Genomic DNA, 24,751 nt, shown 5'->3' with positions numbered 1-24,751 from the left:
GGTCTCACCTAATGAGAAATCACCTAATGAGAGCAAATAAAGTTCCAAGCTTGGAACCTTACAGATACTGATATTTGAGATGCAGGCACAGAGGAAAAGCAGCCAGCAAAGAAAATTGAAAAGGTAGAAAACTATGGAGAATATTTCCTGAAAAGTAGTGGAAGAGGAGCATTTCAAGAAAGGAAGAGAACGTGGTCAAAGGTCACGAGAAATGAGGACTTGAGTGGGGCCCATAGTGAAAGATGTTCTCTGGGCTGGTGGAGAAAGGAACCAGACAGCATGGGCTTAGAACTCTTAACTGTGAAGAGAAGGAAGAAGATGGGAACTGAGAAAGAGGTTGAAGAATGAGGCCTGAGGATAGAAATCGAGGGAGGTTGATTAACTTGAAAGAGAAGAGACAATAGATGGACTAAGGTGGGCAGGGGCAAGGGTGTAGGAGCTGTCCTTCCTAGGGAGAAGGAAGTGAACAGCAGGTTATAGTCATGGTTCTGGATAGCTCCAAAGAAGTGAGGAGGGGTATACCGAGAGTGGAAACTGTGACAGAAGGTGCACAGCGTGATGCCAAGGCCATGGTTCCCCAGAGTGCATGGAGAGGGAGACTGCCTATCACCACCCTGCAGGGTTTTCTTCCACCCACTGCTCCCTGAAGGCCAAGAACTAAGTGTCCTGGTGCCTAATGCTGTTGACTCAGTATTGCCATATGCAGCATTGGCATCATTGTGAAGTATGTAAACATTGTGTTGTGTTTGTGCTAAGCCACTCCCCACTTTCTGCTTCCTGTTTCTCTCTTCTCTGCACTCCTAACCTGGAGCTCAGTGCCTTCATGCAACTTTCTGGGTTTTCTACCTGGGCCTGCCCTAGAGGGTACATGCCCAATATCGCTGTCTTTCCTGACCCCCATCAAAATAATCAGTCTTGTGCTTTGTAAGTTCTGGGCTTTGCTGCTATTTATTTCCTGAGGAAGTAGAGAGAACCTGAAAAAGGGATCTTTATTCTTAAATAACACCAACTAGATGACCCAGTAGAGGCAAGCATGGTGCTGTTAGTTGGGCGTACATGAGCATATAGTGCTTTCTTCTGCTGCCTGTTTCCCTTTGCTGTTGACCTCTGAGATCCTTTTTTTGCTCCTCCCTTCTCCTGCCTGGACTGCCTGCATTCCCTGCTCCTAAGCTAGCCCAAACTTCAAACATGATTTACCTGCCGCAGCTTAACCAAGGAAAGTTCTGGAATATGTGCCATTTCCAGAGAAAGGAGCTGTGGTGGTTTGTTTACAGGACCTGTGCACAGCATACACATTTTATAAACCACATGTTGGTGTCTGCATATTTCAGTCATTTAAGTCTAATGAGACAAGGTTTACTCTGTGACTCGGGAAATTCCCCCAAATTTCCCTCGGTTCCCTCAATGTAAAGAGGAGATTGGACTAAATGATCTGTAAATTCTTTCCTCACTCTCAGCCAGGAGATTCTGTGGAGTCATAACAAATTGCTTGATCACATCTTTTGGAGGCTTCCAATTATGAATTTAATTTTAAAGTAAGAGAACCTTGTAAACATTAGCATCTCCCTAATTATTCTGATGGCTGACATCATGCTTATGTGCAGTTTCATGTAATTATAGTCCCCCATTCATACTCTTGTTCTTCCTTCACACTGGTGTTATTAACCATTCATACCTTTCTGTGTACATATGAATTAAAGTCATCCCTCCATATACACAGGGGATTAGTTCTAGGACCACCCTCAGCTACCAAAATCCACACATATTCAAGTTCTGCAGAACCCTTCAGAACCCATGTATGTATATGAAAAGTTGACTCTCCATATACACAGGCTTCTTATGCCAGGTTTCTCTCTTTATATTTAATTATAAGCAAAAAAATATTATTTTATATTTAATATAATTAAATATAAAAATATGATTATAAAAAATATAGAAAATATATTTTCTATTTGCCATTGGTTGAAAAAAATTGGTGTATAGGTGGACCCAAGCAATCCAAACCCATTTTCTTTAGGGGTCAGCTGTATATATTTCTTATTTATAAATATATGTATACATTTTACATTTGTGGATACATATTGTGTATGTTACATCATATAGTCCTTATACTTTTACTCTGATGGTCTTATAGTAGCCCATCCACTTCACTTACTATTCACCTGAATCCAATTTGAAAAAAATAGTACGTTGTGCACACAGATTTGGACCTTTTTAAACTTGTAAAAATATGGAGTATAGTCATTTTTAGGTTACTTCAAAAGAAGATATATATGATTTTATTTTTGCAATGACATCTCTGACAGAATGTCAGAGATTCTGTGCAGAAATAACTGTTTAAGGGTATTCGTAACTAGTACAGAGTATTGGTGACCTAAGTTATGGAATTAATTTCTAGCTCTTTTTTGCTTTGCTTGATGTCTTAAACTGAGGCTCTCCAACAAAAATATAACAGCAACCACATATGTAATTTAAAACATTCTACCAATAGTAAAATATTTTTAGCTTAAAAACTAAAAAGAAATAAGCTGGGGGCTGTGGTGTGTGCCATGCTTATAATTCCAGCTAGTCAGGAGGCTGAGGTGGAAGGATTGTTTGAGCCTAGGGGTTCAAGACCAGCCTGGGCAACACAGTAAGACCCTGTCTCAAAACAAAAACTAAAAAGAAACAAATTAAATGGATAATTTATTTGATCTAATCCAAAATATTCAAAATATTGTTTCAACATAAAATATTAAAAAGTAATATATAAATAAGCAAAAAATATAATTAAATATAAAGCAGAATGTATAATACATATAAATATGTAACATATAAATGTAGTTATTTAAAGTTTAAATATATATAATATATCAACATGAAATAATAATTTATATAACTATAAGTATATAGATTTATTAATGAGACATTTTAATTTTTTGTTACTAAGTCTTCAAAATCCAGTGTGAATTTTACATTTAGAGCACATCTGAATTCATACCAGCCATATCTCAAGTGCTCATGTTACATGTGACTAGTGTCTGCTATATTGGACTGCATAGTCTTAGATGATAAAGTTAATTTACCTCAGGTTATTCTTCCATAAAAAGAAAATTTAAGTTGGTGCCATTCTTTAAAGTAAGATTTGTAAGAGCCTTCCAAGTTTTATCATTTGATCCCAATAAAATATAAGGGTAACACTTAGACTTATCATTTAATAATGTTCTGTGCTGACATTGAAGGGTGTAGTATTCCTTTATAGAACTTGATCGAGACTTTTACCTGATTAGGGTGCTCCTTCATTCTTCACCCTTTGAAGTTAAGCTTTTAAAGAAAATGCTACCCTAAATACAGAGTAAAATCTGTATGTGAAATTTGATTTGATATTTGAAAGTTATATAAACCAAACTAAATAAAATCATTTGATTTGATATTTGACAGTTATATAAGCCAAACTAAATAAATCAAAGGTGAATATAATTTATACTGCGAATTTTAAAAGTTACTATTTTTCTTTAGTAGAGGCAACCCATTTGTTCTGTTTCTAGTGTTGTTTTTACATTATATATTTTTATCTTTCTGGATTTCTTTTAGGTTTGTTGTTTGCAAATACCAACCTCTTTGTTATTACTGCCATGATTTTTGGTGTAGCACAAAATTCACCATCGATCATCCTTTGAAAGGAGGGCTTTAGGCAAAAGAAAGAGGAGCAAGACCTAGACCACACCTTTTATGAGCAGTTTGAGTTTTCTGGTTTGTTTTTAGTTTGTTTTACATGGATATAATATTTTAAAATTTTTAAATAACATTAATGCTGAAGATGATGACATTTTAGAAAGTAGCTTGGCAATTTTGTTTGTTTGTTTGTTTCTGTTATATTTGATATTTTCTTTTCAGAAATGTCTCTTGGAATAGATGAAGAGACAGAGGAGAGCACCAAATTGTTAACTGGCTGATTAGTGTTTCATTCCCAGCATTCCTCTATTTGAACTTGACCTTTAACCTGATCTTGGACAAGTCATCTCTATTTTTAGAACCCCAATTTTTTCATCATTGAAAAGGATGTTGTGTTCATTATCTCTAAGCTTTATCTTAGATATACATGTCTCTGAAAGTAATTTAAATTAGTTTTATTATTTTTGTGACATGGGGCATCCTAGATGGCCACTAGCCTAGTCTACTGTTTTACAGATGAGCAAAGTGAAGCCAGATCGCTGAAGTGATAACTAAGTGTGTGACATGGTCATGGATTTACCAGCTTTTATTTATATCAAGAAGCATATTGGGAAACCTTCAAAATACATACTTTAGGAAAATGATTTTAATAGTTTTAGGGAGTCGTCAAACTTAATCATTGTATATAACTTAATCATTGTATATAACACCTGAGTTCTTTTGAAATGTAAATAAAACAATCATTTAAAAATATCTGGGTGGGCACAGTGGCTCACGCCTGTAATCCTGGCACTTCGGAAGTCCAAGGCTGGTGGATCGCTTGAGCTCAGGAGTTTGAGACTAGCCTTGGCTGGTATTTTGCTAAAAATAAAAAAATTAGCTGGACGTATTGACAAATCCCTGTAGTCCCAGCTACTGAAGAGGCTGAGGTGGGGGGGATCACTTGAGTCCAGGAGGTCAAGGCTGCAGTGAGCTGTAATGGCACAATTGCACTCCAGCCTGGGCAACTGAGCAAGATCCTGTCTCAAAATTTAAAAAATGTTTTCTTTAATAAAAGAAAATATCCTAAGACTTTAGTTCATTAACAGAAAATACAGATTTTAACAGTGACTTGCATCTGTCGGGTTAAAATAAAAACTCAGCTTTTAGCTACCTTGAATAAGATTAGAATTCTGTTTTCCTCTTGGTAATATTTGCTGACTCACAAAATTAAAACATGATCCCGTTTCACATTTATTTGTGAATTTATGAAGTGTCACAAATCATTGCAGGAGGCACAAAACTGGAAACCGAAATCATTTAAAGTTGTGTAGTCACTCAGTCGCCCAGGTTGGAGTGCAGTGAGGGGGTCAGAGCTCACTGCAGCCTTGTGTGCAGTTGTGTGGAATGCTCAGGTAATTGTGACCACATCAAAATCTGAAAGGACAAGCTGTATGTTATCTGAGAGGTAGGAAAAACATCCATAAAAACTAATCAAATCATGTTACTTTAATTAATACTTAGCTTTTGAAAAGATGGAAGGCTAATTCAACTTCCCCTCCTCCACGGGAATCCCCATTTCTCAACCACTTGAGAACAGGATTTGATGAATCAAGATTTTAAAAATAATAATTAATATGGTTAATTATGCCTGGAGGAATTGTTCCAGTTTTTTTTCACTGCTTCTACTGAAACTGTTTTAATATTTATATTCAAATACACTTCTCTCCATAAGAAATTATAAAAATCATTATTGACATAAGAGGAAGTGACTAGAGACAAACATCTAGGAAAAATGATGAAAACATACTTTGCCCAAAAGAAATGTACAGACATCCAATTATTTTTACCTTAGCACCTAAAACCTCTGACAAATCAGCATTTCCTCTGGTCATCAGGCAAGGGTAGGACCCCATGTGGGAGTCCTGGCTCTGAAGACGATTGGCCCTGTTCCTCCCTGGATCACAAGTCCCATTTCAGAAGGAGGGAGCTTTATTCACTTCTTTCTCATCTCTTTCTAGGCTCTGAATTATATGACTTCTGTTTGTTCTGAAGTTACACACCAGAGAAATAAACCCAAATACCTGTGTCACTTCAGATCATTTGAAAAGAAATAGTCTAATAAACTGAGTAGGAGGAACACATTTCCACTCCTCTGAAGAAAAGTTCACTACATTTGAGTTTTATAAAATTATTGTATGATGTGTAAGTTTTAGTGTATGGAAAACAAAATATTGAAGCCCGGTCACATTTCCAGATGAAACTGATCTCTGAAATAACAGGAAAATGGAATGAGGAAGAAGTTACGTAAATTAGTACCATGCAATTGGAAGCTAAATCTGAGAGACATGTCACCAACTTCCAATATTTGTGATGGATAGTCCAAAAACTAACTGCCTAACAAAGGCAGGACAAAAAAAGGTACCCACCGAGTGTGAAATAAACAGCATTGAGTGTCTACCCTCCAGTGGCTAGAGTATATCTAAATGCTGAAAGTGGCACATGGTGCTTCAGAGGCTGGCCCCTCTGTTTCCCCTGTTGCCTGTCTTTACATTATAATGCACAACTGCTTACAGTTGGTTACACACATCACTGGCAGGTCTGCTATGGAAGAATTTGTTCACTGCATTCCCTCTACCTACTGTAAAACCACTTCTCTCCCCGCCACACTTCCAGCCTTTGCCTCTCCAGCAACGACTAATTCTTAGAGACAGCCCAGAGGCTGTGTGGGAAGCCAGCTCTGTGCCTCTGCTCTGTGTCCCTCAAACCCTGGCCCTTTCCTCTGCCATGGCATTTGTGTCCCATCACAGGCAGCATGTACCATCTTCTGATGGCAGATTCTTTTTTTTTTTTTTCAGTTATATACAAATAGCCACAAAAGTCTGGGGCACATAGTGATGTATAATTTTACAGAAGTTTGATATTAAAGAATTACTCTTCATTTTATCAAATATAAGAAACTATTGGTCAGGAGGTCTTACCATTTATATTCCATGAAGAAAGAAAAATGACTGCCTGACAGTTGACCAGGTAGTGACTGTAACCCAGGAATGATGGAATGTGAACAGATTTGTACCTTAGATTCTATGGCATGTGGTGCTGTGAAGCTGGTGTTTAGGAATGAGTGATTTCACCATGGGATGTTTCTAATATACCACTTTGCACCCACATCAGTGCAAGACCCCATTCTGTTCTGAAAAGTTTATTTTCTTTTCTTTCTTTTTTTTTTTTTTTTTTTTTTTGAGGCGGAGTCTCACTCTGTCGCCCAGACTGGAGTGCAGTGGCTGGATCTCAGCTCACTGCAAGCTCCGCCTCCCGGGTTTACGCCATTCTCCTGCCTCAGCCTCCCGAGTAGCTGGGACTACAGGCGCCCGCCACCTCGCCCGGCTAGTTTTTTTGTATTTTTAGTAGAGACGGGGTTTCACTGTGTTAGCCAGGATGGTCTCAATCTCCTGACCTTGTGATCTGCCCGTCTCGGCCTCCCAAAGTGCTGGGATTACAGGCTTGAGCCACCGCGCCCGGCCTTCTTTTCTTTCAAGAGGTTGAGGGAGTGGTGGGCATCTTACTCTGTCACCCAAGCTGGCATGCAGTGGCATAATCTCAGCTCAATGCAACTTCCACCTTCCTAGCTCAAGCAATCCTCCCACCTCAGCCTCCTGAATAGCTGGGACCACAGGTGTGCACCACCACGCCCAGCTAACTTTTTGTATTTTTGGTAGAGACAGGGTTTCATCATATTGCCCAGGCTGGTGTCAAACTTCTAAGCTCAAGCAATCCACCTGCCTTGGCCTTTCAAAGTGCTGGAATTCTAAGCATGAGCCACTATTCCTGGCCTGAAAAAAGCATGTTTCTTATGAGGGAAAAAATGGCACCCTACTTCCCAAATAACTGAAGAACTCTAAGGTAATGACAATTTTTATCTAGAAAATAGAAATGTTGAATAAATTAAAGAGGAAAATGACACATTTGGCATTGGCTCAGATATGCAATTCAAGAGATTCCACCATATGCTCAGTACAGACACAAGTAAAAGGGATTCTGGACTCAGTTTCAGCTGGTACTCCAACCAGCAGAAAAGCTACCCACTGAATGGAAGAGAGAAATTCTACCACTAAAGTTGGAAAGTAATTAATTTGATACATGAATCTTTGCATAGGTAAAATGACATGCTTAGGAAACATGATACAAGAGGAAGCCAGTTCCATATTAAAAAGAGATAGTTGGCCGGGCGCGGTGGCTCAAGCCTGTAATCCCAGCACTTTGGGAGGCCGAGACGGGCGGATCACGAGGTCAGGAGATTGAGACCATCCTGGCTAACACGGTGAAACCCCGTCTCTACTAAAAAAATACAAAAAAACTAGCTGGGCGAGGTGGCGGACGCCTGTAGTCCCAGCTACTCGGGAGGCTGAGGCGGGAGAATGGCGTAAACCCGGGAGGCGGAGCTTGCAGTGAGCTGAGATCCGGCCACTGCACTCCAGCCTGGGTGACAGAGCGGGACTCCGTCTCAAAAAAAAAAGAGATAGTTGATCTAATAAACTGACAAGGAGGCACACATTTCTGCTTCTCTGAAGAAAAGTTAACTACATTTGAGTTTTACCAAGTTACTGCCTGATGTGTTTTAGTGTATGAAAGAACAAGATATTGAAAACTGGTCAAATTTTGTGGGTGGAGAATACCAATATAGTGGAATGACTACTGATCTTAGCTTTACTCTAAACAAGGATTGGCTTAAGAATTTTAGATTCTTTGCATAATTCAAAAGTAATCAGAAGTGCCATCAGCTAACTTCACTGCCTTGAAGAAATGCATAGAAAAAGAGTTTTAGGTCAGAACAAGCTTTCATTGCATCTGAAGCCAGCTTATATGGAATGAAAATATCTTCCCAGATTATATTTCCAAGGAGAAGAATCTAGTATCTGGGTTCAAGGCAGCTAGGGACAAACACTCCTGTCTACTTTGTAGCAATGAATCCAACTCTGTACTTACAACCTGGTTTGTTTTAGCATTCTGTATACCTTTGGGTGTTAGGAGAAAACTTCTATGCATGTCTTATTCATGACCAAGCTGTCCAGTTTGTTCAAAATGGCTTGTTTTTTTTTTTTCTTTTTTCTTTTCTTTTTTGATACAGGATCTCACTCTGTCACCCAGGCTGGAGCTCAGTAGCTCCATCATGGCTCTCTGCAGCCTTGACCTCCCGGACTCGATTGATCCCCCCATGTCAGCCTCCTGAGTAGCTGGGACTGTAGGCGTGTGCCACCGCATCTAGCTAATTTCTTCTTCTTATTATTTTTTTGTAGAGACAGGGTTCGCCATGTTCACAAGGCTGGTCTCAAACTCCTGGGCTCAAGCGATCCACTTGCCTTGGCCTCCCAAAGTGCTGGAATCACAGGCTTGAGGCATCACATCCAGCCTAAAATGGTTATTAAATGGCTCTAGCAAGTAATGACAAGTGGGACGATTGCTGTAGTCTTTTGCCCATCTACATGGGGGAATAAAATTGAGGACTCAGCACAGCAAGCATATATAAAAAGGAAAGGCCAGGCACGGTGGCTTATGCCTGTAATCCCAGCACTTTGGAAGGCCAAGGCAGGTGGATCACAAGGTCAGGAGATTGAGACCATCCTGGCTAACATGGTGAAACCCCATCTCTACTAAAAATACAAAAACTTAGCCAGGTGTTGTGGCAAATACCCATAGTCCCAGGTACGCGGGAGGCTGAGGCAGGAGAATCACTTGAACCCAGGAGGCAGAGGTTACAGTGAGCCGAGATCGCGCCACTGCATGCCAGCCTGAGTGACAGAGTGAGACTACGTCTCAAAGAAAAAAAAAAGGAAAAAACGAGCATAGTTATTGTGCAGGAGCACAGAATCCCAACATAAAACCTGAACAAAGTATCCTTCCCCCCTGTTCTCTCCATTCTTCCCACAGAGCAAAGTGGTTTCTCAGTCAAATGGATGTGGCTGAGAACAACTATGGTTTTAATGGCTGGCTTTGGACCATGAGGTGAATATATTGCAACCCCATCAAGGTGCAGTGTAGGAAAATCTAAAGGGATTGGGTTGGTAGTCTTAGTGTCACCTAAGAAGAAGGTGCTGACCTCAGCAGCAGTTCCACTTCTGAGCAGGAAGATGCCTTTCCTTTCCCTTTATTTCTGCCTTAGACACAGAGTCTGCTCCTCACCAAGTCATTCCCACACTCCCCGGGTTATTATATCAAAATTAGAAACTTGCTTTTCATTGATCTGTTAATCCTTGGGCCTCGGCTTCTTTGAGCAGATCTTAATTATTGGTGCAACTGCTTTGTCTTCTTTGAGGAAACAGTTTGTGAAAAACATTCATGCAATCAAGTTGTGCTGACTGTGACAATATCTTGGCACTCGCAGTCCGTAAGCATCTTGTTACTTGCATTTCTTTGCTTATCTGCCAAGGTAAGATGACCACAAGCAGATCTTTAGGACATCTTTTCTGTGCCCTTAAAAAGATGGAGATGTGACACCATTCATTTTGGGTTTGTTTCATAAGTACCTTGTGGCAGAAGTGGAGAAATAGCTTCCATTGCAGAATCATGAAGTATTAGCTAATCATAGACTTTATTCCATTTTACAGGGAAAATATTTTTACAGCAGAATTTCCAAATTTGAGGATTCATTAAGGGGACATTGTTATATGTCCCTTGCAAATGTCAAGGCTCTCCTGATTCTGGAAATTGTATATCTGTCTTTACTGCTAAACTTGCACTGTTCAATGTGGTATCCACTAACCCCGTGTGGCTCTTGAGTACTTAATATGGCTAGTGTGAATTGAGATTTCCTGAAAGTATAAGATACTATATTTTAAACTTGGTAAAAAAAATTAATGTAAAATATATCACTCATTTTTATATTGATCATATGTTGAAATAATAGTTCAGATATATTGGTTTAAAATATATAAACATTAATTTCACTGTTTTTAAATTTTCTTTACATGGCTATTAGAACATTTAAACTCATAGTATATTTCCTTTTTTTTGTTATTATTATACTTTAAATTCTAGGGTACGTGTGCACAACATGCAGGCTCATTACATAAGTATACATGTGCCATGCTGGTCCGCTGCACCTATCAATCCCTCATTTACATTAGGTATTTCTCCCAGTGCTATCCCTCCCCCTGCCTACCACCCCACAACAGGCCCCACTGTGTAATGTTTCTACCCGGTGACCAAGTGTTCTCATTGTTCAGTTCCCACCTATGAGTAAGAACATGTGGTGTTTGGTTTTCTGTCCTTGTGATGGCTTGCTCAGAATGATGGTTTTCAGCTTCATCCAAGTCTTTGCAAAGGACATGAACTCATCCTTTTTTACGGCTGCATAGTATTCCATGGTATATATGTGCCACATTTTCTTAATCCACTCTATCATTGATGGACATTTGGGTTGGTTCCAAGTCTTTGCTATTGTGAATAGTGCCACAATAAACATACGTGTGCATGTGTCTTTATAGTAGCATGATTTATAATCCTTTGGGTATATACCCAGTAATGGGATCACTGGGTCAAATGGTATTTCTAGCTCTAGATCCTTGAGGAATCACCACACTGTCTTCCACAGTGGTTGAACTAGTTTACAGTCCCACCAACAGTGCAAATGCATTCCTGTTTCTCCACATCCTCTTCACCATCTATTGTTTCCTGACTTTTTAATGATTGCCATTCTAACTGGTGTGAGATGATATCTCATTGTGGTTTTGATTTGCATTTCTTTGATGAACAATAATGATGAGCATTTTTTCATGTATCTGTTGACCGCATAAATGTCTTCTTTTGAGAAGTGTCTGTTCGTATCCTTTGCCCACTTTTTGATGGGGTTGTTTTTTTCTTGTAAATTTGTTTAAGCTCTTTGTAGATTCTGGATATTAGCCCTTTGTCAGATGGTTAGATTGCAAAAATTATGTCCCATTCAGTAGGTTGACTGTTCACTCTGTGGTAGTTTCTTTTGCTGTGCAGAAGCTCTTTAGTTTAATTAGATCCCATTTGTCTATTTTGGCTTTTGTTACCATTGCTTTTGGTGTTCTAGTCATGAAGTCCTTGCCCATGCCTATGTCCTGAATGGTATTGCCTAAGTTTTCTTCTAGGGTTTTTATGGTTTTATGTCTAACATTTAAGTCTTTAATCCATCTTGCATTAATTTTTGTATAAGGTGTAGGGAAGGGATCCAGTTTCAACTTTCTACATATGGCTAGCCAGTTTTCCCAGCACCATTTATTAAATAGGGAATCCTTTCCCCATTTCTTGTTTCTCTCAGGTTTGTCAAAGATCAGATGGCTGTAGATGTGTGGTATTATTTCTGAGGACTCTGTTCTGTTCCATTGGTCTATATCTCTGTTTTGGTACCAGTACCATGCTGTTTTGGTTAGTGTAGCCTTGTAGTATAGTTTGAAGTCAGGTAGCGTGACACCTCCAGCTTTGTCCTTTTGACTTAGGATTGTCTTGGCAATGCAGGCTCTTTTTTGGTTCCATATGAACTTTAAAGTAGTTTTTTCCAATTCTGTGAAGAAAGTCGTTGGTAGCTTGATGGGGATGGCATTGAATCTATAAATAACCTTGGGCAGTATGGCCATTTTTACGATATTGATTCTTCCTATCCATGAGCATGGACTGTTCTTCCATTTGTTTGTGTCCTCTTTTATTTCCTTGAGCAGTAGTTTGTAGTTCTCCTTGAAGAGGTCCTTTGCATCCCTTGTAAGTTGGATTCCTGAGTATTTTATTCTCTTTGAAGCAATTGTGAATGGGAGTTCATTGATGATTTGGCTCTGTTTGTCTGTTTGATATATAGGAATGCCTGTGATTTTTGCACATTGATTCTGTATCCTGAGACTTTGCTGAATTTGCTTATCAGCTTAAGGAGATTTTGGGCTGAGACGATAAGGTTTTCTAAATATATAATCATGTCATCTGCAAACAAGGACAATTTGACTTCTTCTTTTCCTAATTGAATACCCTTTATTGCTTTCTCCTGCCTGATAGCCCTGGCCAGAACTTCCAACACTATGTTGAATAGGAATGGTGAGAGAGGGCATCCCTGTCTTGTTCCAGTTTTCAAAGGGAATGCTTCCAGTTTTTGCCCATTCGGTATTATATTGGCTGTGGGTTTGTCATAAATAACTGTTATTGAGATATGTTCCATCATTACCTAGTTTATTGAGAGTTTTTAGCATGAAGGGCTGTTGAATTTTGTTGAAGGCCTTTTCTGCATCTATTGAGATAATCATGTGGTTTTTGTCGATGGTTCTGTTTATGTGATGGATTACGTGTATTTGTGTATGTTGAATCAGCCTTGCATTCCAGGGATGAAGCCGACTTGATCATGGTCGATAAGCTTTTTGATATGCTGCTGGATTTTGTTTGCCAGTATTTTATTGAGGATTTTCACACCAATGTTCACCAGGGATATTGGTCTAAAATTCCCTTTTGTGTGTGTGTGTCTGCTAGGCTTTGGTATCAGGATGATGCTGGCCTCATAAAATGAGTTATGGAGGATTCCCTCTTTTTCTGTTGGTGGGAATAGTTTCAGAAGAAATGGTACCAGCTCCTCCTTGTACCTCTGGTAGAATTCAACTGTGAATCCATCTGGTCCTGGACTTTTTTTAGTTGGTAGGCTATTAATTATTGCCTCAATTTCAGAGTCTGTTATTGGTCTATTCAGAAATTCAATTTCTTCCTGGTTTAGTCTTGGGAGAGTGTAAGTATCCAGGAATTTATCCATTTCTTCTAGATTTTCTAGTTTATTTGTGTAGAGGTGTTTATAGTATTCTCTGATGGTAGTTTGTATTTCTGTGGGATTGGTGGTGATATTCCCTTTATCATTTTTTATTGTGTCTATTTGATTCTTCTCTGTTTTCTTCTTTATTAGTGTTGCTAGCGGTCTATCAATTTTGTTGATGTTTTCGAAAAACCACCTCCTGGATTCATTGATTTTTCAAGGGTTTTTTGTGTCTCTGTCTTCAGTTCTACTCTGATGTTAGTTATTTCTTGCCTTCTGCGAGCATTTGAATGTGTTTGCTCTTGCTTCTCTAGTTCTTTTAATTGTGATGTTCGGGTGTTGATTTTAGATCTTTCCTGCTTTCTCTTGTGGGCCTTTAGTGCTATAAATTTCCCTCTACATACTGCTTTAAATGTGTCCCAGAGGTTCTGGTACATTGTGTCTTTGTTCTCACTGGTTTCAAAGGACATCTTTATTTCTGTCTTCATTTCATTATTTACCCAGTAGTCATTCAGGAGCAGGTTGTTCAGTTTCCATGTAGTTGTGCAGTTTTGAGTGAGTTTCTTAATCGTGAGTTCTAATTTGATTGCACTGTGGTCTGAGAGACAGTTTGTTGTGATTTCTGTTCTTTTTCATTTGCTGAGGAGTGGTTTACTTCCAGAGATGTGTTCAATTTCGGAATAAGTGTGATGCAGTGCTGAGAAGAATGCATATTCTGTTGATTTGGGGTGGAGAGTTCTGTAGATGTCTATTAGGTCCACTTGGTGCAGAGCTGAGTTCAAGTTTTGGATGTCCTTGTTAACCTTCTGTTGCATTGATCTGTCTAATATTGACAGTGGGGTGTTAAAGTCTCCCATTATTATTGTGTGGGAGTCTAAGTCTCTTTGTAGGTCTCTAAGGATTTGCTTTCTATGAATGTGGGTGCTCTTGTATTGGGTGCATATATATTTAGGATAGTTAGCTCTTCTTGTTGAATAGATCCCTTTACCATTATGTAATGGCCTTCTTTGTCTCTTGATCTTTGTTGGTTTGAAGTGTGTTTTATCAGAGACTAGGATTGCAACCCCAGCTTTTTTTTTTCACTTTCTATTTGCTTGGTAGATCTTCCTCCATCCCTTTATTTTGAGCCTGTGTGTGTCTTTGCATGTGAGATGGGTCTCCTGAATACAGCACACTGATGGTTCTTGACTGTTTATCCAATTTGCCAGTCTGTGTCTTTTAATTGGGGCATTTAGCCCATTTACATTTAAGGTTAATATTGTTATGTGTGAATTTAATCCTGTCATTATGATGTTAGCTGGTTATTTTGCCCATTAGTTGATGCAGTTTCTTCCTAGTATCGACGGTCTTTACAATTTGGCATGTTTTTGCAGTGGCTGGTACCAGTTGTTCCTTTCCATGTTTAGTGCTTCCTTCAGGAGTTCCTGTAAGGCAGGCCTGGTGGTGACAAAAATCTCTTGGCATTTGCTTGTCTGTAAAGGATTTTATGTCTCCTTCACTTGTGAAGCTTAGTTTGGCTGAATATGAAATTCTGGGTTGAAAAGTATTTTCTTTAAGAATGTTGAATATTGGCCCCCACTCTCTTCTGGCTTGTAGAGTTTCTGCCAAGAGATCTGCTGTTAGTTTGATGGGCTTCCCTTTGTGGGTACTCTGACCTTTCTCTCTGGCTGCCCTTAAGATTTTTTCCTTCATTTCAACCTTGGTGAATCTGACAATGACGTGTCTTGGCGTTGCTCTTCTTGAGGAGTATCATTGTGGTGTTCTCTGTATTTCCTGAATTTGAATGTTGGCCTGCCTTGCTAGGTTGGGGAAGTTCTCCTGGATAATATCCTGAGGAGTATTTTCCAGCTTGGTTCCATTCTTCCTGTCACTTTCGGGTACACCAATCAAATGTAGATTTGGTGTTTTCACATAGTCTCTTGTTTGTTGGAGGCTTTGTTAGTTTCTTTTTACTCTTTTTTCTCTAAACTTTTCTTCTCAGTTTATTTCATTAATTTGATCTTCAATCACTGATACCTACCCTTTCTTCCACTTGATTGAATCGGCTGTTGAAGCTTGTGCATGCATCATGTAGTTCTCATGCCATGGTTTTCAGCTCCATCAGGTCATTTAAGGTCTTCTCTACACTGTTTATTCTAGTTAGTCATTCGTCTGATCTTTTTTCAAGGTTTTTAAGTTTCCTTGTGATGGGTTTGAACATCTTCCTTTAGCTCGGAGAAGTTTGTTATTACCAACCTTCTGAAGCCTACTTCTGTCAACTCATCAAAGTCATTCTCCATCGAGCTTTGTTCTGTTGCTGGTGAGGAGCTACAATCCTTTGGAGAAGAAGAGGTGCTCTGGTTTTTAGAATTTTCAGCTTTTCTGCTCTGGTTTCTCCCTATCTTTGTGGTTTTATCTACCTTTGGTCTTTGATGTTGGTGACCTACAGATAAGGTTTTGGTGTGAATGTCCTTTTTGTTGATGTTGATCCTATTCCTTTCTGTTTGTTAGTTTTCCTTCTAACAGTCCCTCAGCTGCAGGTCTGTTGGAGTTTGCTGGAGGTCCACTCCAGACCCTGTTTGCCTGGGTATCACCAGCAGTGGCTGCAGAACAGCAAATATTGCTGCCTGATCCTTCCTCTGGAAGCTTCATCCCAGAGAGGCACCTGCCTGTATGAGGTGTCTGTCAGCCCCTACTGGGAGGTGTCTTCCAGTTAGGCTACACGGGGGTCAGGGACCCACTTGAGGAGGCAGTCTGTCCATTCTCAGAGCTCAAACACCATGCTGGAAGAACCACTGCTCTCTTCAGAGCTGTCAGACAGGGACGCTGAAGTCTGCAGAAGCTTCTGCTGCCTTTTGTTCAGCTATGCCCTGCCCCCAGAGGTGGGATGTACAGAGGCAACAGGCCTTGCTGAGCTACAGTGGGTTCCACCCTGTTCGAGCTTCCCTGGCCACTTTGTTTACCTACTCACGCCTCAGCAATGGTGGATGCCCCTCCCTCAGCTAGGCTGCCACCTCGCAGTTCTATCTCAGACTGCTGTGCTAGCAGTGAGCAAGGCTCCATGGGCATGGGACCTGCCGAGCCAGGTGTAGGATATACTCTCCTGGTGTGCTGTTTGCTGAGAGTGTTGGAAAAGCTCAGTATCTGGGCGTCAGTGTCCTGATTTTCCAGGTACAGTCTGTCATGGCTTCCCTCAGCTAGGAAAGGGAAATTGCCCGACCCCTTGCACTTCCCGGGTGAGAAGATATCCGCCCTGTTTTGGCTTGCCCTCTGTTGCCTGCACCCACTGTCCAACCAGTCCCAATGAGATGAACCAGGTACCTCAGTTGGAAATGCAGAAATCACCTGTCTTCTGTGTTGATCACACTGGGAGCTGCAGACTGGGAGCCGCAGACTGGAGCTGTTCCTATTCGGCCACCTTGGAATGTGCTCGTAGTATATTTCTACTGGACAGAGCTGATCTATATTTGAGGCCAGAAAGAGTGACTGGCACATATTCATTTGATGCTCAGTTTATGTCTGATAAACCAAACTGTTGAACTGAAATGAATGGATAACAATTATAATGATTTTTTAAAGTAGCAATTTTAATGCTGTGGATTTGGAAAGTGATAGAGCAAAACAAGATAGATTATGTCAAGAAATCTTAAGATGTTTATTAATTGTCTCTGGTATGCAGAGTTAGAACATATATAAAAAAAGATGTTAGCACTGGCTCCAGCTGCCTTCTCATAAGGTGTTCAGATGTACCCTGTAAGGCTGACCTTATTTTGGCCACTTATGATTCCTTTGCTCCTCTGCCTATATTCCAGTAGTTTGTTCTAGAAAGATCCATTTTCAGAAAGAATTTTCCCTGTGTGCCATTTAGCTGTGGTTCTCATACTTTAATGCATTTAAGAATCACTTGCAAAGCCTATTATAAAACTAGATTCCTGGAATCATTCTGAGATTCAAGTTCACTAGGAAAGGAGTGGGGTCTAGAATTCTGTATATTAGTACCCCCAGAAGATTTCAATGCCAATGGCTAGTAAACAATACCTTGAGGAACACTGCCATATGGTATCATAATCTGGGAATAGCCTGGAAATCTAGGTAGAAGGGGCAATTTGCTCAGCAATTTTTGTTAACTATAACTATAAATAACACATATTATACTATAAGAACTTACTCTATGAAGGATTTAAATTAACAGGTATTTTAATAAGCAAAAATTAATTTAAAAGTCATAGTAAAGAAAATCATCAACAGAGTAAAAAGCTAACCTACAGAATAGGAGAAAATAGTTGCAAACCATATATTGGATAAGGGATCAATATCTGGAATATATAGAGAATTCCTGCAACTCAATAACAACGAAATGACCCAATTTAAAAATGGGCAAAAGACCTGCATAGACATTTCTCCAAGAAAATATACAAATGGCAAAAAAATATGAAAAATGCATGACATCACTAATCAGAGAACTGTAAACCAAAACCATGAGATACCACCTCACAATTCTTAGGATGGCTATTATTTTTTAAAATGGAAATAAGCATTAACAAGGATGTGGAGAAAGTGGAACCCTTGTATACTGTCAGTGGACTTGAAATGGTACAGCTGCTGTAGAAAACAATATGGAGTTTCCTCAGAAAATTAAGTAGAGAACTGTATAATCCAGCAGTCAAAATTCTATGTATTTGTGCAAAAGAATTGAATACAGGATCTCAGAGAGATACATTAAGACCTCATTTAATGTCATCGACAAGTTCTTAGAAACTGCAACTTTAGGCAAAATGACATAAACCATTTTTTTCTTATCAACATTATTATGAAACGGTATTATTTAGGACCTGGTGTATATCATTTTGCCTAAAGTTGCAGCTTCCAAGAACCTGTCAATGACTTTAAGTGAGAACTTAACTATACACTGTGTTTATTGCAGCATTATTCTCAATAGCCAAGATGTGAAAGCAACCTAAATATCCATTGACACATGAATGGTTAAAGAAAGTGGTGTGTATATGTGTGTATACAACATTGCATATATACAATGCAATATTATTCAGCCTTAAAAAGGAAGTCCTGTCATATACTACAACACAGATGAAGCTTAAATGTATTATGCTAAGTGAAGTAAGCCAATCACAAGAACACAAATACTGAGTGTTTGCATTTTTATGAGGTATCTAAAGTAGTCAACTTCACAGAATCAGAAACTAGAATAGAGGTTGCTGGGGGCTGCGGGAAGGGAAAATGGGGAGTTGTTCAATGGGTATAGAATTTCTGTCATGCAAGATGAAAAAATTCTAGGGATCTGTCGTACAACAATGTGTATATTGTTAGCACTACTATACTGTACACTTTTAATAAACTTTTTTTACTGTAATAAAAAAAGAATCAAAAATACTAACTATCCTAATAGTTCATGGTGACACTGAACTCAAGAGTATGATAATTCCATTTCCTTTGAACAACCTCTTTTTATGAAAAATTTTGTTGGAAATTTCAAACTAACTAAAGTAAATGTGTACTTACAGTGAAACTGCGTGGATGGTGAGAGGACTGGGTGTTAGTAGCCTCTCCATGATGCACTGAGTGGAGGGCAGAGCTTACTTACCCTGAATGTCATTCCCAAAGCAGTTTGTCCAGATATTTGGATGCTCTCCACAAGGAAGAGAGATGTTCATTACGGGATGCTGTCATTTCAGAGGCATCTGACACTCTGAAAATTCTCTTCTTCCTCTCTCTTGTCCCCATAACCTGAAGCCTGGGATTTACACACCTTAATTTTGTTCCATTGAAATATTTTTAAATAGCCTAGGAAATCTTTAATCATTTTAGAAGTCCTGGTTGCCAGGACCCTTTCTAAGACCAAAGGAGAATGATTGGATTGGTTTTTGTGAAGCGGTCTGGGCATCCATATGCTGTGAGCACTCACTCTGGCAGCCAGAGGTTTTGCCTCTGGCCAGCGACCATTCCTTTGAGTAGTGAGCTTTCTGTTCTTTCCGGTAACTGCTAGGCAAGTGGGCTAATGTGGCTAGACTGGTGGGCCCTGCCCCTGGGGCGGGCTAGCTTCCATGAGTGGAGCACATGGAGTAAGGGCAGAGACATTGACTCCGGTATTTACTAACGAGATAAATATACAAGGCTAGGCTGGTAGATACATACTTTCCTCCTTTGTACCCTTCTTGGTATCTTATTCAAGCTTATCAACTCTTTTTTGGTTTTTATTTGGGATTTTAAATTTTCGTTCTATTTTTGTTTTTGTTTTTGCAATGTGCTGGTTTGTTTCTTTAAAAATGTTGATTATAAAATATTTCAAATCTATAAAGAGGCGTACAGATGCACTATACTCACCATCTAGCTTAGAAAAGAGAACATTTTGTGTGCACTCAAAGCTGCTGTTTATCTCTCTCGAAACACACCCCACACCATCTACTGCCATGGTCTGCTGTCTGGAACTTAGTGGTCATCATTGCTAAGCAATTATTTATACCTTTACCATATAATATTATATACCTCAACAACATATAGTATTGTTTTACATATTTTTAAGCTTTATATAAGTGGTATTGTATTTTATGTAGTCTTCTGCAACCTACTTTTTCATTCAACCTGCCTGTTCACTTTTTAAACTTTACTTGGGATATTTCTTCCAGTGTTACTTAGCTATATTGTTGTCATCACCAGTGTGCAGCATTACTGTATAATAGAGTTAGACCCTAAAATACAGCTAGAAATGGCTTAGATTGAAGCCTTTTATGTATTTCAAATTAATATGTAACTATAATATAGTGTGTAACTGGTAAACGTATTTGTTTTATTTCAGGTTATAATATAACTTATCCTCTCATGCTTTTTTCCTGCCCCTTCTCCCCAAATCATCAACAGTAGAAGAAGAAGAAGAAGAAAACATGTCAGGACACAAATGGTAAGTAATTTGTCATCTTTTCTAAATTGGGAAAGGCTAATGAAAGTATAAAGCGTATAGCATATGCTCAATAAGTGTCTATTGAATGGAAAAACAAGAGATACATTGGCAGTAAGTATCATGTTAGCCCTCACCAATGCTGAGCCAAATTCAATATCTCTGTTAAATATGGTGTGAAAACCAAGTAACAAAAAATATTATAAATTCTTACCTAATGTGCATTCTCTAAGAAATTCACTTATGTGTAACTTTCCTCTTGGGAATCTAATGATAGTTTTTCTTACCACCATTTTGTCTAATGTAATGAGTTGATGCATTTTTATTACTATCTTATTTATAACTTCTAACAGAGTTACAAGGGAATTTTATGTTAGGGTAGCTATAAAATAAAGAATGATTCTACAACCACACACTACTTTTACTTATTAATTTATAGTCATGATTTCAACCTTTCTGAACATTCAGGAACCAGTCATTGTCGAAAGTAAATGATGCTGAATAAAGTAGATGTGGTAACCATTTGGCACTGTTAGCGCTGATATTTATGTGCCTATAACATATCTAAGCAGCATGTTAAACCTCTTACAAGGTCCAGAGCTCTTCAAGCAGTGTTTGCAAATTCTTTTGAACCCATGACCCGCCAAGCAAGCAGATCTTTGTGAACTTTTATTTTCTTTAATTCGTATCATGAAAAACATGTGTTACATATTTTCCAAATGCACAATTAATTATAATAAGTGCTTTTTTTTGAGGAGTCTCACTGTGTCACCTGGGCTGGAGTGCAGTGGCACAATCTCAGCTCACTGCAACCTCCGCCTCCCAGGTTCAAGCGATTCTCCTGCCTTAGCCTCCCGAGTAGCTGGGATTACAGGCATATGCCACCACGCCTGGCTAATTTTTGTATTTTTAGTAGAGACAGGGTTTCACCATGTTGGCCAGGATGGTCTCGATCTTTTGACCTTGTGATCTGCCCACCTCAGCCTCCCAAAATGCTGGGATTACAGGTATGAGCCACCACGCCTGGCCAAAGAAGTCCGTTCTATGTCCCACTCTTGAGAATCCCATTTCCCTGAAATAATCAGTCTTTGCAGTGTATCCTTCCAACCTTTTAATGTGCATATTCTGTAGAGAGATTATCTTTTACATAATTCCATTTCATTTTCAATTACTTTTGTTTCTTTTCTCTTTTTTATTTTCTTTTATCTTTTGTTTTTGAGTGACAGGGTCTCGTGCTATATCCCAGACTGAAGTGCAGTGGTATGATCATGGCTCCCTGCAGCCTCAAACTCCTGGGCTTGAACAATCCACACACTTGAGTCTGCTGAGTAGCTTTGTGTCATAGGCCTATGCCACCACACCTGGCTAATTTTTTGTAGAGATGGGGTCTTACTACGTTGCCCAGGCTGGTCTCAAACTCCTAGCCTCAAGCAGTCTCCTGCCTGGGCCTCCCAAAGTGCTAGAATTAAAGGCATGAGCCACCATGTCCGGCCAGTTTCTGATTTTTTCTCCACATACTTTTTGATTTGCTCTTCACTATGATCCTTCTGAAAAATGGTTTTTCATCTATATTTTAAGCATTTATATTGAAGAGTTTAAAGTTTTTAACATCAGAAGCCTGCAACCAATCTTAAATTTATTTTATTTTTATTTTATTGTGTTAAGAACAGTTAACATGAAGTCAACCCTCTTAAATTTTAGGTGCACAATACAGTATTGTTAACAATAGGCACCATGGGGCTGGGCGAAGTGGCTCATGTCTGTAATGCCAGCAGTTTGGGAGGCCGAGGAGGGAGGATCATCTGAGGTCAGGAGTTAGAGACCAGCCTGGCCAACATATTGTAACCCCATCTCTACTAAGAACATACCAAGTGTGGTGGGCATGGTGGCATGCGCCTGTAATCCCAGCTACTCAGGAAGCCGAGGCAGGAAAATCGCTTGAACCTGGGAGGCAAAGGTTGCAGTGAGCCAAGATTGCACCACTGCACTCCAGCCTGGGCAACAAGAGTGAAATTCCATCTCAAAAAATAAATAGGCACCGTGTTGCACAGCAGATCTCTAGAACTTACTCATCTTGCGTAACTGAAACTTTATGCCCCTTGAATAGTAATTTCTCATTGCCTGCCATTCTACTCTCTGCTTCTGTGAGTTTTACTGTTTTAGATTCCTCTGTAACAGATCTTAGGCATGCTGTTCTTCAGCCTCTTATCTCTGCTTTCCTGCCATCACCTTGGTGTTGGCTGTAGTGTTAGAGTGAAGAGAGTGTGTTGGTGTCTGGCTTTATCTCTGACTCACTGAGGTGACTTGGGCTGGTCACCCTGTCTGGCTTGACCTCACTGTCTCCACCTCTAAAAGGGGTGTGCTCAATCTGTTATATCTACATTCTTTTCAAGGGTTAGATTTTTTATTTCCTGCAAGAGATTCTAAATTTCTCCACTCTGACTTTTAAGGTTTTTGAGTCGGAAGGAGTTGATCAACTTTCTTGGTGTGACACCCATATAAGAAAGTGCTCATACATTTATCAATGTTGTAAATGTAAATGTATAATGGAAAGTCATGTTTAAAGAAATTATTTCACACTAAAATATCTTAATCTTTATGAAAGTCATGAATAAAATAGTTCTTTAAATGTTTTTAGCAGTTATCCCTGGGACTTACAGGATCGATATGCTCAAGATAAGTCAGTTGTAAATAAGATGCAGCAGAAGTATTGGGAGACGAAGCAGGCCTTTATTAAAGCCACAGGGAAGAAGGAAGATGAACATGTTGTTGCCTCTGACGCAGACCTGGATGCCAAGCTAGAGGTGAGCTCTTTATTGCTGTCAGCTCCAACACAGCCGCCTTGCTAGGATCAAGGTCCTAGAGTGTACACACTGAGGCAGAGCTAGATGTGCTTTGTCTTTGAAGATGAGGAAAATCTAGGATTAGGTAAACTCAATCCCAGCATATTCATTAAAACCTACAAATTCTCACATAACCACTATGCCTCAGTTACTTCATATTTCAAGAACATAGTTGCAATGCATTGCCTGTGGTAAATTCTCAGTGTTTGTTGGGAAAAGTAATGCAATCAAAGAGCTGCTGCTAGTCATAGCTGAGAAGTTGGATTTAGAACACTAGAATCTGGCAAATGTTAAATTTTCTTAAAAAAAGAACTCAGGTAAAAGTCATGGAAAGTAGAGTCTAATAAGTTTTGTATTGGACACTGGAAAATTCTAAAATAAATAAGGAGATATTTAGTTAAACTAGTTAACAATACAGTAAGCCGGATTTGGATATGGTTGATTTAGCATATTAATATAAGAAGGCCCACTAACTCCCTGTCTTGCTGGATATTTCTGCCAATAGTTTAGATTAAAATTTTGAAAGCATACCTATCACTTCTATAAATAACAGGGCACTGAGAGGAATAATATCTTAGACGGTCTGATAAGGATTCAAAATGAACTCAAATTTTAATATATACACTAAGGTTAATGAACTGAACATTTAATGGGACTAAAAAGCCCAAGATTTCAAAAAGCTTTCTGAGAAGAGTGTCCAGGATGGTGGAAACCATAGTTATTGTACATCAGAGAGGGTTAAAGGGAAATATTAGTTGTCAATTACTTGGGAAGCTCTGTCATCTGAAAAGGGTGAGATTCATTCTAAGCATGTGAGGGTAGACCAGACCCAGGCAGAACTTTGTAATGTTAAGGCTGTCCTGTGAGAACTGGGCTGCCTTTGAGGTTAGGCCTATCCTGTGAGATGGATCTGGGCTACTATTCTACCTACCATCTGCTGTAACTTTAGGAGAACTATACCCAATTTCTCATATCCTCGTTTTCTTAATGCGTGAAATAGAGAAATTAATACCTACTTATTACAGCTCTTATCAAGATTAAAGTAGGTAACAGAGTGATGGCTAATGTTTGTTAGTGTTTAAATATTATACTAACATGGGCCGGGTGCGGTGGCTCAAGCCTGTAATCCCAGCACTTTGGGAGGCCGAGACGGGCGGATCACGAGGTCAGGAGATCGAGACCATCCTGGCTAATGTGGTGAAACCCTGTCTCTACTTAAAAAATACAAAAAACTAGCCGGGCGCCTGTAGTCCCAGCTACTCAGGAGGCTGAGGCAGGAGAATGGCGTAAACCCGGGAGGCGGAGCTTGCAGTGAGCTGAGATCCGGCCACTGCACTCCAGCCTAGGTGGCAGAGCAAGACTCCGTCTCAAAAAAAAAAAAAAAAAATATTATACTAACATGTTTATAAACATAACTGATGTTTATTAGTAATTAATGTTTATGAGTGTGTTTTATGTCCCAGGAACCATTTAGACTGTGTTCCATATGTTATCTCTAGTACATAGCAAAGCTCCTGACCCACTGGTCCTGCCTCCCTGTCCTACATTTCCTCTCTTCTACATGCTTACATTGCCCTCACCACCATCCAGCCATGATGGCCTTGTCTCAGTTCTCAGTCCACAACCAGCCAAGTTCACACCCAT

The 24,751-nt window shown here is 39.4% G+C and overlaps 1 protein-coding gene across 14 annotated transcripts in view; it reads left to right on the top strand.

Moving 5' to 3' along the window:
• The window catches only part of ICA1 (islet cell autoantigen 1), a 165,477-nt gene that overhangs the window by 7,155 nt on the left and 133,571 nt on the right, over positions 1-24,751 (top strand). For 4 of the 14 annotated variants that reach the window (XR_004432779.1, XM_033192505.1, XM_033192504.1 and 1 more), the window contains exons 2-3: positions 20,166-20,267; positions 22,903-23,068. Coding sequence is in view for 13 of the 14 variants with exons in the window: in XM_033192505.1 (XP_033048396.1) it covers positions 20,251-20,267; positions 22,903-23,068 (183 nt within the window). In the remaining variant the exon portion in view is untranslated. The remainder of the gene's footprint in view (positions 1-20,165; positions 20,268-22,902; positions 23,069-24,751) is intronic. The other 10 variants (XM_033192514.1, XM_033192512.1, XM_033192515.1 and 7 more) reach the window with 5 other exon arrangements.

This window comes from Trachypithecus francoisi, unplaced genomic scaffold (genome assembly GCF_009764315.1).
Source record: "Trachypithecus francoisi isolate TF-2019V2 unplaced genomic scaffold, Tfra_2.0 Lachesis_group4, whole genome shotgun sequence".
In the NCBI taxonomy this organism is placed as follows: domain Eukaryota; kingdom Metazoa; phylum Chordata; class Mammalia; order Primates; family Cercopithecidae; genus Trachypithecus; species Trachypithecus francoisi.
Note: the sequence above shows the minus strand (reverse complement) of the source record. Positions and strands in the feature narration are given on the sequence as shown.